Source organism: Nipponia nippon, unplaced genomic scaffold, assembly GCF_047370975.1.
Source record: "Nipponia nippon isolate SJK-2023a ecotype South Korea unplaced genomic scaffold, ASM4737097v1 scaffold_15, whole genome shotgun sequence".
NCBI classification, from domain to species: Eukaryota; Metazoa; Chordata; class Aves; order Pelecaniformes; family Threskiornithidae; genus Nipponia; species Nipponia nippon.
Genome location: NW_028262331.1, coordinates 624668 through 643030, shown reverse-complemented (window position 1 = coordinate 643030; position 18363 = coordinate 624668). Strand labels below are relative to the sequence as shown.

Genomic DNA, 18363 nt, shown 5'->3' with positions numbered 1-18363 from the left:
AGTTTTGACAAAGATGACATGAACTTGCTAATTTCTGAGCAGGTACAAAGGATAAGGAATTTGATTTTGAAATGCGAGCATGCCAACCTCCAAATTTGACACCCATTCAGGATGGGAAGTAAAAAATTCGTCTTGATTGGGCCTTTAGAGAGTCATAAAGCATCCAGCACCTAACCAAGTCTTGCACACCTTTGAACATTTTTTTAGGGCAATAGACTGTAAAATGTCATTACCCTTCCATCTGGAAGCTTTTACAAATAAATGATATAAAAATCACAGTATAGCAAATAAAACAGTAGACATAGTCTTGAGCTCATCTCTGGGAAATCATGTGCCGAGGTCCAGTCGACAGGAGTCAGCTGAGCAGCAGTTTCCCAAAAGCAGCTTAGTGCCACCGTTAGGAGTTTCCAACACTGGTCTGATGAGCAGGATTAGGAACTGTCAATGAAGCAGAAAAAGCTACTGAGAGGCAGAAAATCTTCCCAGGACGCAATATTTCTCCCCACATTTTTATTTGACTCCATAGCTTAAAATAGCCGCTGGCGAATAGGTGACTGAGTACCCGGTCACCCCTGAGACACCGCACTGCTTCCAGCCTTGTCAAAAGGTACCTCCGGCAAACTAACACCAAAGAGCCCTTTGGACAACTGCTTTGGCGGCAATTTCTTGGCACTTGAACAAGTTAAACTTTTAGCTGTTGCTTTTTTCACTGTCTCTGGGTTACGCAAACACAGTTCAGCTTCCTCCCAGCCTGGTAATAAAAAAGCCACAGGAAGCAGCTCAGCAAGTTTTAGTGACTGTAAGACTAAGTTAATAAAAGAAATCAGGAAGCTTCTATTGTTTAGGGCAAAGGTGAGCATCAGCTGGACTCTGTTCCTAAAGAATGGGGTGAAGTCACCATAATTTAGCCTTCATATCAAGTGCAAATGTCTGTCTTAAAGAGCAGTGTTTGTCTCAAATACAGTTAACCAAACTCAGTACAGGAACTGCATGGAGATGCTTTGTGGTCTGTGCCTTACAGAAGGCCAGAGTAGGTGATCCTCAGGTATTGTGATCATCTATAAATGGGTTGCCAGAAGGAAAAATTCAATCCAGTCCATTCTGCTCAGGCCATACCTGTCTTCTGCAAGTCTCTGTTCTCCCTGTATTATTTCCAACTGGCAGAGCCCGTGCCAAAAGTATATCAGCAGGAGGACACAGCTAGTTCCTCATCTCATGTATGAGGACACTGTTTTACTGTCTTTCAGGATGTGGCACATCATAATCTCTGACTATGCATATTAAACTACTGATGTGTCAGGCCATACGGTCTCAAAACAACTCCAGATATACCTTAAAATGCTTTAAAGCTTTAGGGAAGGCAAGGGGAGAGCAGGGGCTTGGAGCGGCAACGTAAGAATTTGGAGCAGGTTGCCTAATTCTGACTGATTTCTTCATGGATGCTCTTCCTGTGAAGGAAGACTCCAGTTTTCCTGGAATAAGGTGCTTAGAGAAGGACACATTCACAAGGACCAGAACAGACTGGATTTTCAGGGATTTCCCATCTACTTGAAGAGGAAGAGGTAGGCTACTAAGGAATGATGAAGGTGATGGATTGCAAGGAGGCTAGGCTAACAATACGTCTGCCTCCAGTGGTGTCTGGGTGGGGCTGAATGGATGGTCAAGGTCTTTTGGGGGCAGAGTCACCGTGATGACCTTAATTCTTTTATTTCTTTAGGCGCACAAGAGTCTGACCTTGTAGAAAATTTATTATTTTTGACAGACCTCTGCTTACCTTTTGTGCCACTCTCACGCTCATCTTTCCAGGGTGAGAGGTTGAGCGTGTCGATCTCATGGCAGTCAACGAAGTTCTCAGGATAGCTGTTGACCTTGAACACATCCCTCGGTATCTTTTTGATATGAGTATTGTCACATATCGCTGCTGACAGTGAGATTTTTCTCAGTGCACGCAGCTGCTGTGGAGTGAAAACTCCCGGTTTCTCCCACCAGAATCTGCAATGATATTTTCAGAAGCAGCTTATAGTCTCCTTGAAGGCATTTGGTGCTGGTTCCTTGCCAAGATGAGAATCTGCCCAAGGGGAGTCTCTGCTCAGGTCCACCTTGATTCATCAGGCAGTGGGCACACCCCTTTGGAAAGAGGTGTCTCCAGGTGTGGCCAGGTCTGGATGCTGCCACTCATCTGCCAGTGCGGAGAGCCTGCCTCTTCCAGGCTGGGCTGCTGGGACGCAGTGACTGATCCTCCCCTTTTGTACCCTGAGAGCAAATGTCACCTCAGGCAGAGACTACTGCAGGTCACCCATGGCCTGGAGCTGGTGCTCCTCAACTGCATGGGTCTGCAGGAATGGGCTGCAGAAAAGACCCCTTTCGCAACTGGGCTAAAATCAAGGTGTGAGCCTTGCTGGGAGCACTCACTGGCATGTTGGAGACGGGCTGGATTAGTGCGTCGCATGAAATGTCGGCATTTTTTCCCATAATAAATGCCATGGGGAAGGTTTGCTCTCAGAGCTACCTACCTGTCCCCATCACGCAGGTTCCTGAACTGGGTGCCAATGAGGCAGGCCAGGAGGGGTCCAACTCTGCCCTGGGGAACAAAGGGCTCTGCGATTGCCCCAATCCAGAGGTCAATATTGTCTGGTGTCCCATACAACTCCATGAACTTCTTGGCCAGTTTGGAATTGCCTAGCACCTCAGAGAATTCACCTATGTTTTGAGGCTGGGAGAGCCCACAGAAGTGCCTCCAGGCATTGTAACCTGCAAAAGCAGGAACAGCAGCTGATCAGGACCCACGTCTCCCCACCATTTACCTAGGCTTAGGAGCTAAACAGACCCCTTGGCCCATCAGCAGTGTCTGCTTCTTCTCATGGCATTAAAGGATCTGGAAGACATTATGGCCTAGACAGTCACAACAAACGCTATGTTTTCAAAAGTCCCTTTTGTATGCACACATTAAACTAACAATTTGGCTTGTCTTTGCACATGACTACAGGTTCATCGCATCCTGTTGGTTACAGCTACCTAGTGCTGACAGTGAATGAACCAGTCTTTGCCGTTTTGGGATGCAAAACTTCTAGGCTCAAAGTCCTAGAAAAGAGCAACATTTGGTTATGCTTAACCCAAGAGAGCCCGTTCTTCTCCAGCGCCTGGGGGCAATCACACCTGTGCGTGCAAGCCACTGCTGCTCAGAGCTCTGGGTTGTCTGAAGACACAAAATAAGCATTGATGGGCAAAGAACAAAGCACAGCTGGTCTGCCTAGCCTGCCTGAAAGCTGAACTTAGTTGCTTGTGTCTGTATGTTCTGTACCCCACATGCTCTCGCTTTGCAATACACTATTGTTTCTACCCATATTTGTAATAATTATCCCAAATATCATCTTTGCTTTCCAAGCCTTTTGTGCTTGTCTTAAGACACAAAAAGATCTTTATAATACAGAGACTTTTTCTTCCCTGAGCTCGACTGTCTATCCATCCTTCGCCCTCAAATCGAGGTACTGTTTCTTCCCATTGGTATGGAAAAAGCTTAGTACCTTTGTGGAACTACTATAAACAGCAGAAGAAAAAAAGAGTATTGTTCACAGGATGTGTGGACTTGTGTCTCCTTACCTGGAAGGCCATGGTCTCTCCCCCGTTGCATGTTCAGGGCTGCTAGATCCAGACCCATTATCTCTGTCTGTTCAAAAAGGTGGTTCTGGAGCTCCTCAACAAGCAGCTGATTCTGTTTCATCAGTTTTGCATGATCAACCATCATGCCCCGTATCAGCGGGTCAATGCCACCTGCACCCATTGCAAATCAGAAAAAGACTTGTTGTACCAAGTTCCAGCTTTGATGGTCCATTTTGTGCAGCTGAAACAGTGCTGCATTAGATGTCTTTTCTACTCTGGGCTGTGTGAGGTTCACCTAGCTCCGTATTTCCATTTCAACGGATACTAGTGCATGCGTACATACGTGCATATGCCAGTAGATGAGGCGTCCCTTTGGGAACTAGATTCCCCACCCCTCCCCATCTCCATCCCTCAGCTTTCCCTTCTGCAGCCCTAAATCCACTTGTTGCCCCCCTGGACCTCCAGGTCACTTTCTGCAGAACTGCTCCTTAGCCTGTCAGTCCCCAGCACGTACTGGTAACACGGGGTTCTGTCCAAGGTTTAGGTTTTGCAATTGATTTTGTTTATAATTAGCTATTAATTGACAATTTAAAAAAAAAATTAAATACAATGATAGAATCAATTTATGTCTGTTTGTCTATGTCTTTTTCTCACCCATTAAGAAGACAGTCTTAGTAAAACACAGGAAAATTGGCTGCATGTGTGTATTTTGGTAGGTTTTCCGTAATTAGTCAGGTAACTCATTTTGGAAGAGACATTTGTCTTCCTTGGAAAGATTCATGCCTGCAGATATCAGCTGTATAAGAGCAGGATCCCATAACTCCCTTTAGAGTCATGAAGTCGTGAAGAGAGGTGGCCACCACTAGGAAGCAGTTATGCTCAGTTAGACTGGAGGCATCACCCTCTGGCCATGCCTACTAATTACAGGGGGATATAATAGCTTAGATTGACCTAAATTTTGGTTGACTGACATTTGGCGCCATGAGTCTCAGGCCTCCTGGAACAGCACGAGCAGTTGCACTATTTGAGTGAATGAGCACTGCTCGTGCTGTCGGGTCTCGCTGAGCTGAGAGATGTACGGCAGCCTGAGAAGGAGGTTTAATCTGTTACACATTCTGGTTATTTACCGACGTGTTCAGAGTATGAATACAATTATCGTGCAATGAACAGAGGAATACAATACCGAAAAATTGTGCAAAAGAAGCTACAGAACTCTAAGTTCTGATGCAAAATCCTCCAATGTGTTTGCTTTTGTGGGAGCTGGTGCTTGGTAACATTCGAGGGCTGGAGTATAACAGCACGTAACTTTTGGCAGGGCTCCTTTGCCTGGGTGCAACATAGAACCAGTGTTAGGCTGTGTTTGGTGACAATTCTGCAGGACTGTCCTGCTGCCCCGCATTTGTCAGACCACTGATTTGTCTGCAGTCCCTTGGGTAGACATGTCATGAGCGCCTTCCAAGCTGAATGGCACTGTAATTTGTGTGAGGCCAGTTAAATAAATGGAGCTAAAGCAGGTTTTGGAGTCTAGGCTCATGTGTCTTACCAGCTGACCTGAGTGTCCGCTTCAGGACCAGACCAGGACTGCTGGCTGCCCCACGTTCTTACCTTCCTTTATAATTCTCCATGGAGCGCAAAAGGTCAAATGAAGAGGGACGTGGGACAATGAACCCAAAGGCTGAAAACTGTCATCCAAACGGGATACAAAAGGCTGCACTGATGTATGACCAAATCGAAAAGCCAGAGAAAAAACATTTGAGACCGTAGGATCTACATTCTCATTGTAGCCACTGTACAAAGGGATCCACTTGCTGGTCTCCTCCCCAAGAAGAAGTGGGAGGTAATCTCTGTATGTTATTATCTGAAAAAGCACAAAAGCAGAGCAAGTTGTCAGCAGCTGTAGCAGAAATGCCATCAAAGTCAAGTGCGGAGCATGAACATGGACTCTCTGTCCAGTAGCAGAGTTCATTAAGATCTTCAGAAAAAAGAGCATGTAGCAATGGCATGAATTTGGCATAATATATTATAATTATTTAATATAATAAATAATTGATAAATTGGTAAAGTTATGGATAAAAAAGCTCTGGATACCCGTGCTGTCTCAGATGGACCATCCTTATTCACAATTTTCAACTCCCAGAAATAACTCCACTAGATCTGCAAAGCACGGTTTTCCTCCTTGTCCTGGAGGAAAAACCATTCCTAAGCATGCGGATGATAAACCGCAAGCAGTGATCAGCACCTGGTTTATGGCAACCACAATCTTTCGACTCTCTTGGTAAAGCTTTTCTCCATCCCAGTGAGGATTTAATTTCCTCAGCTCTGTAACCAGGCGGTTGTGTTCTCGTAGAAAGACAGTGTGCAGTGCGGAAAGTCCCAGGTTTTCAGTGACCCGTTTGTCACCTACAAATGAAAATATTTGAGATATTTTGTAAATTGTTTTTTATTTCAGCTGCAGGCTTTTGTTTTAGGACAGACGAGTAACAACATACAGTCAGCATTACTGGCAGTAACTCTCATGGTTAAGCTTCCTAGCAGTTATCATTCATGCCAGAGCTGTAAATGCCTCGTTTTGTGAAAAATCTCATGTCTGCCTTCCTTTCAGTCTTTATAACCCAAGTTATAAACACCTCTGAGAGGTCTGGGAATGTGCCTTCCATAGAGATGCTGAGAGAAAACTGGCGGGAAGGCAGTGACAGCTGATGGAAGAAGCACCGAGGATCTCCTCACTCAGCAAGGAGCTCTGCTCCTGTGCAGGGAATGAGAAAAAAAGGTGCAATAGGAACACCCTATATTCTTACGATTGACTTTGCAAGCTTCACATCTATAATTTTTTTTTTTAATGTTGTGCCTATGATGGATCACTTCGTGTTTTAAAAAGTTCTGTGTTTTGAGTCGTCAGTTTGTTTAAATTGCAGGCAAACTTCTAGACTTGTCTTCTGATGTAGGTTGGGATATTTGAAATATTAAAAATTTAGAATGGGGAACCAGGGAGAGTTAACTAAATTGATTAAGAGCATTTCATTGTTAGTATTGGTTGAGTTGAAAACTGAATGGTGAATTCCAGGTAGGAGGGGAAAAAAAGTCACTGAGAAGTTTTAAACACTGGGGGTTATTCTATTGAAAATTTCGCATATGTTTGAAAAGACTTTTTGAAAGGCAGGTAATTTGCTGCAACTCTTTTGGGAAATTAAAACAAAATAATCTTTGTGTTTAATTAAACAATTATTTTTCAATTATTTTTCTTTTTTTAACTGGGGGGAGGGTCCCGTCTTTCACCTTACACAACTATATCTTGCAGTGCCTCATACATTTGTAAAGAGACATCAGACACCTGGCCATAATGATCCTTTCTGACTTTATGGGCCACTGCAAACTACTCCACAGATGCACCTTACCTGCTTTAAAACAGGGGATGTTCATGCTCTCATTGGTGAGAACACAAACGCTTTTCGTTTTGCTCTCAAAGGGCAATAATTCCAGCCCCGCATCGGTAAAATTCTGGTTCACAGCCATCAAACCCAGCTGGTTTGTCTGATTTCTAATACTCTTTGCCACAGAGTCTTCACTGCCGTACACTGTGCTGGCATCGATGAAGGAGCTGACGGCGTTGATCTGCTCACGAGTAAACGTCCTGGGGTTGCACACGGACGCCGACTGGATGAAGGGCATACAAGAGTTTGACCTCAGCATCCGAGGGTCATCGGGGGGCAACTAAAGCAAACAAACATAAGCGATGCCTCAGAAAGTCATGTGGTTTTATTTTTACTGTCTTACGATAAGGTGGGATGGAATGAAAGTCAGGGTACCTTAATCGGGAAGCAAGGGGCCTTGAAGGCACAGTTGGTCTCACAGTGAAGCTTCGGGTTCACTCCTGCGCCGCTGGAAGGGGCTAAGTCTGTGTCGTGGTTGACCCACTGGCCCCAGTGCATGAAGACAAGAGAGAGCTCCTGATCTTGAGTGATGTTCTCATTGGCTGTGCGAGCAATTTCATTTGACACTTTTCGAACCTGCAGAAAATCAAAGTGAAAATGTGTGTAACTACCTCTACCGTGGTGAATTTATCTCTCAGTAAAACACCCGCTATGAGATCATGCATAAGATGATCTTAGATAAGCTCATAAGAGTTAATTACGTCATTAAACAGACCCATGCCATGCCCCAGCTCTATCAAAACAGATGTGATAAGTAGCACCCTCTTGACTCCACAGCCATTCAGCCAAGCCCAGCTTCACGGAAAGCCTTTTACGGCTGAAACTGATGTATTTGCGCACATCCAGAAAGTCAAGGTGGCTGAGGAACACCCAAGCCTTATGGTTTGTATATTTTAGTCAGACATTGGACCAGGCTGCCCAGGGCAAGGGTTGAGTCCCCATCCCTGGAGGTATTTAAAAGACGCATAGACGTGGTGCTCGAGGACATGGGTTAGTGGTGGGCTTGGCAGTGATAGGTTAACGGTTGGACTCGATGATCTTAAGGGTCTTTTCCAACCTTAACGATTCTGTGATTCTATGTATAAACGTGTGGTGTATCTGAACACACTGTGGTGCTCTTGGCATCAAACCTTGCAATGCACACTTCTGAAAATGTTATGTTGGTCATGCTTTGCTTAGTGAAGTATTCACAACCTTTTTGTTCATGTCTGTCTCCAACAAAAAATATCGCCCCGAGCCATCGCTCAGTTGTAGAAAACAAGCCTCAAATTAGCACCTGAGATCAGAGGAAAGGATCAAGCAATTTACACCGTACTTGTTGCTGCTCTTTCATTTCTGATGGATGCAGTGAGGGCAGTGTCCACTGCTGTTATCTGGACAAGAATAAGAGTTCTCACCAGTGGGAGTGGAAATCCATTGTACAGCTTTCCTTCACTTGCTCCTCTGGGAACAGATACTCCATCTTCATATGCTGCTGGGAGCCAGCGAGCAAACGCGCGGTTCGAGGACCCCAGGTGAGAACGCTTTCTGGAGCATCACAAGAAGAAAAGCAAACACCGGTATTATTTCAGAAATGAACAGGCTTGTAGAGAGTAACATTTTGCAGCCCTTTAATCCATGGCTGATTATTCTGGTAACAGAGGGGATAGCCAGAAAACACTGAGAAGTAAATAATACCAAGATTATTACTGCAGAGAAAAATGAACTTTTTTGACATTAAGAAAAGATTCCTCATGCTATTAAATTAGTTTTATTTGACATTTAAATCTCTGTAACACCTCTGTCTCCAGTGCTGCTCCGCACAAAAACCCGTCTCACAGTAGGGCTATCTCCAATGATGAGGGTGGCCATGCCTTTGACCAGCTGAGGGCTGGAAGCTTCCAAGGATGAAGATCCTTCACCTCTGCGGGGACCTGTGCCAAGGCTGCCCCTTCAGGAAGTTTTTCCCCATGTCCAATACAGGACCTCTCAAACTGCAGTCTGCAGCTGTGTTATATTGCCTCGTACTGCTCAGAAGAATTTGGATCAGTAAACTCAGCAACACTTGTTCAGAAGAACAATAATGCTGATTGAGCCAGTGATCTGTGGCTCTAAGGACACAAAGACACAGGTTATTTTGGGGAAAGCAGTTACTGAATATCAGCTGGTGCACAGCAACTTTCTGTGTTTAAGCTCTTAAATCCACAAAACCTGGGTAATACCTGCCTATACTGAAAAGGAGTGGTATTCCCAGAATTCACAGCAGCGTGCTGTGAAATAAAAGCATGCCCTGGAACAATTGCCACACCATAGCTGAAGCAATTCCATCACGTATTAAGAACCCAGTACCACCACAGCTCTTGTTTTGATTTCTATCACTGTCCTTGCAGGCAGATCTTTGAAAAATAGTCAAGTGTTGTCTCATGGTGTGAGTCTCAAGCTGAGCAAGATCCTTGGAAAAATGTTAACGTATCATAGAGTCCTCTCGCTTCTGAGGGCCTCGTTATCTCACTAGTAGCCTACTAAATTAGCAAGCCCAAGGACAACCCTACCCTGAGCCTAAAAGTCAGCGTGGACATGGCTGTCCTTGGGGAGCTGAAGGCTCTGGGGTCTGTGGGTAAAGGTACAGACTGACGGTAACACCAGCACCGTGAGCGTGAGCTCCCTGCACGTGTGATGCAGAGCTGTCCTGTGTCTTCACATCTGGCACATCTGTTTCATGCCAGATGCAAGTCCCACTCAGGCTTGGGGGCTGGAGTTAGCACACCAGGCAGCAAATCTATGGCAGAACAGGACAGTGAGCTTTGACTTCCAAGTATTAGGCTAGAACTTTTGCCATCTTCTGGTCAAAAAAAAAAAAAAAAAAAAAAGCTAACAAGGAAATAAATAAATGTATGATCCCAGGTTTAAACCAGGAGGCAAACTATGTGCAAAAAGCTGAAGAACTCTTTTTTTCGGATTAGGGATACACAATACACGAAGCTAGAAGAGGCAAGAATTAAAGTCTTATTTATTTCCCGTCCTTACGCATCACATCAGTAGCCACACAGATGTGTTGACAGATGAATATTTTCATACGAACCAGCCTGGGGACATTAGTATTATCCATGCTACAGAAGAGTGGAGGGGTGATTACTTAGGAGCCTCAAGCTGCGGGAGAGGCTGGCTGTCACAGCCCCAAAACCTGCTTTCCTCAACTTTTCACCTCCCCCAACCCCAAGAAGTCCCTTCCTTCACCCAAAGCAGCACGTGGAGGGCAATGGGCTCAAATCTGAAATTTTCAAGAAATGACATCTTTTTCCTGCCAGGCATAGGTAGAAAGGAAACATCTATTTCATTTCACCGCTACAATGAGCATTTCCCTCTTCTTGCCCTGTTGAAAGGTATTTACACAAATGACCGTAAGCCATCTAACCTGGGTCAAAGTACAGACTTGAGACTCTCCTTGGCCACACGCAAATCCTACCTGTTGTTGCACTCCCCAGTAATGGTGCGGTAAATGTCATGCTTCGGGCATTTAATGGAACGAATCTGATAGTTGCAGCCAGTTTCTTTGGAAATCACCTCCTTCTGTTTTCTGTTCAGCAGGTCTGCAAGAGAAACCATGCAAAATAGTATCTGCTGTTACTCATCTTTATTTTAGCTTCTCGGTATTCAGGTCAATGAGTCAGCTGAGTCAGAGCTGTGGATATATAACGTCTGGATGTGAATTGTTAATTTGGTTCCTACACCCTTTTGTGGATCAGCTCTCACCTCTGGGCTAGGGAAACCGAGTTGGCATGGAACAACTTATCAGGGGACTACGGGGAGCATCATCACCAGCAGCATTTTACCCTAGAATGGGAAAAAAATTATGAGCATGCAGAGTGGTACAACCTGGTGTGAGGACCAGAAGTGGGAGATGGGCTTCTGTTCTCAGCAGTCAGAGTCTCCTGGCATTCGGCACGTTTTGTCCCAGGTTTATCACATTTATTGCCAGGCTGTTTTTATCATCAAAGATATGAGACAGGCACTGCCAAAGATGATGATTAAAACACGAGGTGGTCTGGTCTGCCCCTGAGCAGTCTGTTCACCTGGGGCTGTTGTGGGGAAAGGTTTTATCACCAGTTATATGGATTACGGCAGAGCTGCTCTCGACACTCCTGCTGTGGTAGATTTTCTGCTCTTAGCTGTTTGTAAGACATTTTGGTCTAAACCACATTACCTGTAACGTTGAATTTCCATTTCCCAGAGAGATGCAGCTTGGTTTTGAGGAGTTTCAAAGTAGTTTCCAAGTAATCAGCAGCACGGACTGCAGATCTGGTTCTTCCTACCGGGTCCTTTAAGTGCTTCAGGAAGTCCACTGGGTTGGCAACCTTTTCCTCTAGTTTTCTCTTTAAGCTGAACATAAAAGAGCCCCATGAAGCACTTCACTGAAATCAGACCTCCTCTGTCATGCTAGGCTGGGTGTACTTAGACATGACAGCACTGCTGGGTCCCAGGCAGGCTTTGCTCACCTAGGACAAGCTGGCTGCTCATCAGCTTTGCGCATCATCTCAGACACGTTTTGGCAAACAAATCACTGTGATCCCCTATTTCGAGTTTGCATTACGTCCTTGTCGCAATAAATTTTGTTATCTCACGTGAAAAGCTAGATCAGTGGGAAACCGCGTTATTCAGTGACTAGATAAAATTTTATATTTAGTACATCACGAGATATGGTCTGTGACCAGAGAGACAGCCTTGGTCCTGTTGCTTCTCTTCCTGGTCCCATGGCTCGCTCTTGCACAATGAAAAACCTTCTGTAGGGTGAGTGGGGAGAGACTCCTCTGCAAAGCTTCCTGCTGCCTGGGACCAGCCTTTTGGAACAACAAGTGGAGGGATACCTGGGTTTTGACTTCCACTGAAACTTATTTGTGGCAGGGTGCTCATCTGCACAACTGTCTCATGACTGTGGTCCTTCTGGAGAGGGGCGGAACTTCAGCAGCTAGGAAAGGACCCAACATGTGTTCATCATGACCACTACGGACTACTGAGAGGTGCCCACGGCAGTGTAGGTGAGGAGGCAGTAGCTGCGGGTGGTGAAGGGTGGCCCTGGGGACAGGACGCTAGAATCCAGCCAAACTGAGCAAAAGATTCTCTCCAACTACAACAGTGAGAGCCCTTGAACAAAGGCATCTCTTTAATAAATATGCATTGGAAAACAGAAGAAACACACATATATTTTCTCATATCTCCTTATAATGTTGGGGCCCTCATGTAAAAAGGACTCACCTTTTTCGGGCATGTAAATATGCTGTGTCTACCAGCTGCCTAGCTTCACTAACGCTGCTCAGAAGAGCCGAGTCTGATAGCACCTCCGGGTCCTTTACTAAAAAAAGAAGAAAAACCAGAAATTGAGGATACTTTGTAATGTACACCAGGAGCTACACATCCCACCCCATTGCTGGGTGCTGAGGTGCGCTGATTCGCTTTGCGCGCAGCTCCCCCTGTGTGTTTGGTGCTACCTGGACACCTTTATCCGTGCTCCTCTTGCTCATCTGCTTCACCCCATTGCTGAGGTCCTGAAAGTCACAGCACAAGAAGTGACTGTAAAGTGGTGGTTTATTATCCATTTCACAGAATTGGTTCTGATGGCTTTGGGAGGCTTTTAGGGAGTTATTTTTCACCCTTCTTTTTGAAGCTATTCTTCCCTGCAAGAAGGGACATGCACAGAAGAAACCAAATATATGACCTGTGACCCAGGTTCCCTGTCACAAAATGATCATGTGCTTGGAAGACCTATTGGTTAAATAGCCAATTCAATTTTCTTAGGCATTGACTTCACTGTTAGCGGGTCAACGTACAGGATATTTCAATCTTATATTGGAGCGATATCTAATTAGGAGCTCAGCCTGAGTTTTGAGCCTTTCAAGTACAGTAGCAGCAGAATGAGAAACAGAAACTTACTATTTAATGAGGAGTCCAATGCTCCGATTAAGCAGAGAGTGATGATGGATCCTAAGAGAGTGATTCTTGGGTTTATGCCTAGAGAGAAATGCAACATAAATCTCCTGAATGGGCAGGGCTTCACTGAAGCATCAGAAGAGATTGACAGGTTTGGTTTGAATATTTCTTTCAGGATCTAGGAATAAAATACAGCACCCCTCTGATCAGGTCCATAGGTGGGACTCCGGCTGGCAAGGGCTGTAGCTCTAGGTGTCGGCAGGACACAGGGACATCCCTGTCGTGTGGGACATTCAGTAAACTGGGCTGAGTGACTGCCAAGGAGGAGGCAGCCAAGTACAGTCCAGGCTTCAGGGATGGAGACTATTGGGAAGGTGCGTTGGGAGAGGGCAGTGCCCTGGCGTCCTGCCATTGGAAGCGTCCTTCTCAGGTGGCTGGTGTAGAGGAGGTCAGACCCCTCTCTGCCCCCTCTCAGTCTTGTTACTGAGCAAAACAAGCTGCTACGTCTAGCACTGGTCCTCCAGCCTTCGACCCCCTTTATTAATCTTCTTTATGCTCCCTGAAATTTATTTCTATTCCTTTTTCACATTAACGCTAGAAATGTGTATGACTTGGTCTCATCAGTATTATATACAACAGCAGAGTGCCTTCCCTGAGATCTTGAACCAAAAGGTTGCAATTAGATATATTGTAAGTAACTTAGTCCACATTTTAATTGTTTAGTACAGGAAAGACAGACAAAATTTGGAAGAACTACCGAACTTCTCACAGCAGGGCAGGTTATTTTACATTTACAATCTGTGGAACTTCTTCAACCATCTTCACAGGGATCGAAGGCTGCTTATTCCTTGCAATCTTGCAGTGTATTGCTACATGAGGCAGGAAAGCTGTCTTTTCTCGCGTCTCAAAATAAATGTATTTCACATATCGGGGGAGAAGGAAGTATGAAGGACCACCAGCTCCTAACACTCCGTCTCCTCAGGCTCACCCATGGAATGCACCAATACCCACGCCAGAAATATCAAAGCAGTCAAATACAGATATAAAATTAAAAAGCACTGAGCTTACCTGCCATCTCTGCAGCGCTGGTAGGACTGGGAAACAAGCCAGTCCTTTATAGCACCTGCACCAGGGCAGAAATTAGCTGGGTCTCACCTGGGTGTGGCCAAAAAGGGAGAAACTGGGATCAGATTGAGCCAAGAGGAAATATCTGCTGGTTTGCTTTCCTGGATTAAGCAGAAAGGTGCATGCTTCTCCATGCCTTCTGAGTAAATGTTGACTCCCCTTTTGACAAGTCAGGGAAAAAGAGTAAAGGCACCCGTTTCTTTTCTGCAAGTGAAGGAGATCGGCTTAATTTTATGATGGTAAAAGATGGTGGAATTTGGCTTCTTTTTTCCTGTTGCTTGACATATCTGATGGTTTGGGAAGCCAGAAATGAGTTGTTTTGCCAACGTGCATTTGTGGAGTACACCAAGGTTCAAATACAGCACGTCTGAACGGCAGACCTGCCAAAATCTGTGCCCAGGAAAACCAAAGTTGTGTCCTGTTTAAAACTGCTCAGTGAGATGATTTGTATAATTAAACAGTAGTCAGATCATCAGTGATTTGGAAATGCACATAAAGTAACTGCTGATTATTGCAGATGACAAAGACTGGACAGAGAACAAGGCAGTTGCACAGAGCAAGCTTGAGTTGTCACCAGTAAAATCATATGCATAGTAATATGGACATTCACAAAGTTATATCTGTGCAAATAAGAACAGGCCAGAGGTACAAAATGGGAGATTCCGTCCTGAAATGTCCAGAAAGGAACAAAGTGTTGGGTCAGCCAAGCACTTCAACGTGGATTACGACAGCTATACAGTCGGGAAAAGGGCTGTACTTCAGTGGCCAAAAGGGAAGGTAGCAGAAATAATTCAATTCTTTGACCATCAATCAGGCTGATCACAAAAGACAATGCTGAATTCTTACTGACAATCAGCCATGTTTAAATATTACCACAGTTCTTATGAAGCCAAAATAAATAAAAAGAAAATATGAGAAAGGAAACTGCTAACAAACATGTATCATTTTAAATCTGAAAAAAAAAAAAAAAAATTTGTGAAAGTCAGGTTTTCAGAAGTTGAAAATGCAATGTCAATATTTCTCCCCTAAAGAGAAATTAAAAACCCAAAGCAGAAGCTAGCCCCTAGTATCAGAGGGACTCCGACCACCCTGGCAGGCACTCTACCTTGTCCATCCAGCTTTCTGCCCACAGAATGTACGTAAGCAGGCGTCCAGGTACCTGAAGGATAGTTTTGCTATTTCTTTTGTATTTTTGACACATATCATTGCAATTGCCTTAATGCCTCAGTGACAGTCCGGGAACCTCTGGTTGCCCTTGGTACAGGGACACCATCTGCCTTCGAGGGTGTGCACCATCATTTGCAGGTGTCCCGATGCTGCTCCCAGGATTGTAGTCACCTGCCATGCAAACACTGCATTAACATTACACCTGTCCTACCAATTACTTGAGCCTGGGTGTAAATGCAGTACCCAGGGCTTTCATGTGTCCAGAGGGAAGCTGTCCTATGTCACCTCCAACTAGGATTTATGGTGTTTTGGTGCAATCTTTTGAGCTTCAAGACAAAGCAGGGTGTCCTGCCCACCAAGGCTGATGTTCATTCAGCAGAGCGTTCAAGGCATCTGGGCAGCCAGGGCATTAATAATCCATTAATTAGCTGACCAAGCAGCAGATTCCTCCATCAGATCTCCTCTCTGTCGTGAGTGATTAGAAGTTGCAGATTTCTTCTCTTCCAGGCTTTTGATGTTACTAAGATTACTCCTTGGTATTACTCTTCAGGCTGCAGGTATTCACCTGTAAATCCTAGCATAAATCTAGCAACCTGTAGCTATGTGACTGCTGATGGTGTTTGCTAAATATGTGATTAAGCATTAGCTGTAGCAACAAGATCATTAAACTTAAGCAACACAAAAAAAGAAAGAGCTCATTATTACATTCCTCATTTCCCATCTTAACAGCAAAAAGCAGCATTCTCCCCTTCCCCGTTCGACACACCTCTAATTTTCCTGTAAGCTCTTTCAGCACCCATTTTCATGACACAGACACATTTATGCTAGTAAAACCCAGGCATGAGCCATGATGTCTCAAGGTTAACAGCGATTAAGGACTTAATTTAGGTACAAGTTCAAACATATGAAGCTCCTTCTTCACCTGCCAATGGCATATTTTTCCTATATTTCAAACTGTGGATTTATTTACATACTGCTGAGAGCCCACAGCCCGCACAAGCCAAGCCTGTCCTTGTCCAGGGCACAGTGGCATGGAAGAACCACTATGGGTTTACAAAACTGTGTCGGGTGCATCTTCTGCTCCAACAGATGAAGGGCAGAGCTTGTATAGGGATGGAGCGAGCAGGATAAAACAGAAAAAAGTAAGAAGTGGTAGGTTAGCAGCACAGAAATTGTAGGGCGAGTAGAGGAGGAAAAGTTCCCAGCACTTCAGGGGTGACATTGAATAAAACCAGTTTGTCCACCCAGAGCACTTTCCATCTGCCCATGGTTCGACTGATCTACTCCCATCAGCCACCAGCTCTGGAAGAGGGGAACTGGAACACCAGGAGGGTCTCACTTTCCAGCCTGGGATGGTAACTTGTGAGGTTCGCTGAGAAGAAACCCTCAGTCCCCCAGCAGGAGCTGGTACCCATCTTGTAGTAGCTGCATGTGTCCTTGAGGGCCCCATGCCATGGTCAGCGCACTTCTGACTCTTCTCTCAGTGGGACCTTTCGTGTTGTTGGTGTGGGAGTCACAGCAACAGCAAGGGATGCTCAGGAGATGGCACCACAGGTCTTTCCAGCATCACTGAGGTGTTCACTTCAGGGGTTTCCCCAGCTGCATGATGCCCAGGGATGAGATGATTACCTCTCTTTGAAGTCCTTTAAAGGTTCACCACTCATCAACACCCAAGGCTATGAAGCCTCCTTAGAGCAGCCCTCCATCAGCCATGGAGACTACTTCATAGCCACAACAAGGTACTCCAGGCAAGCGCGCAGTGTCTCTGCCCGCCATGCAGAAATAGGTGAGCCCCACAGACTGGGTAGTGCCATCAGTGAGTACAGACTGCTTCATGCCTCTTTCCAGAAAAGACACCCATGGAGTGACCGTGGGACAGCCTGACCACTCTCGCTGCCGCTGTCGCCTTCAGCGCTCTTGGCAGTCCCGGCGGCCGCGGGGGCTATGCCAACTCAACATGACTCAGCAGGGTAGGGTGTTCAGACCTAACGCTGCCCTGAGCAGTAGGCACAGTTCCCAGGGAAGGAAAGTTGTGGGAGGCCATCTGTGACTTTTTAGCAGAGTGGTAGGACCCACCACACCCACCAGGACAAGCTCCTGCACATCCATCCATGGAAAGATCTCAGCTTTCAGGGCCTAAATATGACTCCTGTTCTGAGCAGCAGCCAGCACACCTCTTCCTTGTGAGCAACTCTCCTTCCGCAGGGGCTGGTCCCTTCTTCCCCTTCCCAGGGACCAAGCTGCCGCTCTTCTCCATGAATAAAATCTTCAGCTCCTCCTCATGAACCAAACTTATTCCTCTCCATCTTTTAGTAAAAGCCCCCTTCCTTCCATTCCTTCCACTTTCTTTTCAGACTGTGACCCCATGCTCAGACTGGAGGGTGGGAGGTGGCTTCCCTGGAGATGAGTTGGCAGGTCCAGAAGGAGAACTCAGCTGCCACTTACGCCAAGCAGGAGGACAGTTTCTCAATTCTTCCAGTTTACTTTATCTTCCTGCTCTGGAACCAGTTCCCATCTTATCCGGGAGTCTGGGACACAGCCATACACCAAAGCAGAAGCAGTTGTCAGGCCCCTAGAAAGCCACTGGGAGAATACATGGCTTCAAAAGTTCCAGAGATTTATTTAAACAAAGAGGGAGTGGAAGAAGCTTTAGATAATCACTGTAGTTTTCATCATGCCATACCAGCTGGGAGACATGGGAGTCATTTGCTACAGTGGACTCTTTTCCCTGGACTACAGCTTAATTTCTAGAGAGGCTGAATACATGCGTAGATGTAAAAAATTAGCACAAATTTTGGGGTTTGATTCAATGCTTAACCATGGGAAGGAATGTCTGTACGGACAGAGCTTGCAGGGGTTCATTATTATTCACAGTGCACATGTAGTAGTCTCCTCTTTGTCATCATATGCCATCATATTACAAGCAGTGAGATGCTTAAGCACTGTTTTATGATCAGGACAAAGTGTCTTCAACATTGCATCAGGTAACGGGACGCAGCAGTGAATGGCGACCACGGTGTGCTGGGTCCGGCAAAGCCAGCACTCGAGCACGGCGGTCGCTATTTTCTGAAAGAGAAATCAATTTGAATTCTGAAATCAAAGGGTGAAAACTTGCAAGTAGAAGCACAGACTGAAA

General features: G+C 45.5%; 1 protein-coding gene across 2 annotated transcripts; it reads right to left on the bottom strand.

Moving 5' to 3' along the window:
• Window positions 1–51: 51 nt before the first annotated feature.
• LOC104012465 (eosinophil peroxidase) lies at window positions 52–14134 on the bottom strand. 2 transcript variants are annotated; one of them, XM_087751731.1, is made up of 14 exons: window positions 14004–14134; window positions 12939–13016; window positions 12264–12360; window positions 11215–11390; window positions 10477–10600; window positions 8429–8558; window positions 7407–7607; window positions 6996–7311; window positions 5840–6000; window positions 5206–5458; window positions 3601–3771; window positions 2514–2751; window positions 1775–1992; window positions 52–438 (listed from the first exon to the last, which is right to left on the bottom strand). In XM_087751731.1, exons 1-14 carry the CDS (start codon window positions 14008–14010, stop codon window positions 398–400), a joined length of 2211 nt encoding a protein of 736 aa, XP_087607857.1. In that variant the 5' UTR covers window positions 14011–14134; the 3' UTR covers window positions 52–397. The 2 variants fall into 2 exon arrangements, with proteins under 2 accessions (XP_087607857.1, XP_087607856.1); XM_087751730.1 differs by lacking the exon at window positions 14004–14134 and having other exon boundaries at window positions 12939–13035.
• Between the last annotated feature and the right edge of the window lie 4229 nt (window positions 14135–18363).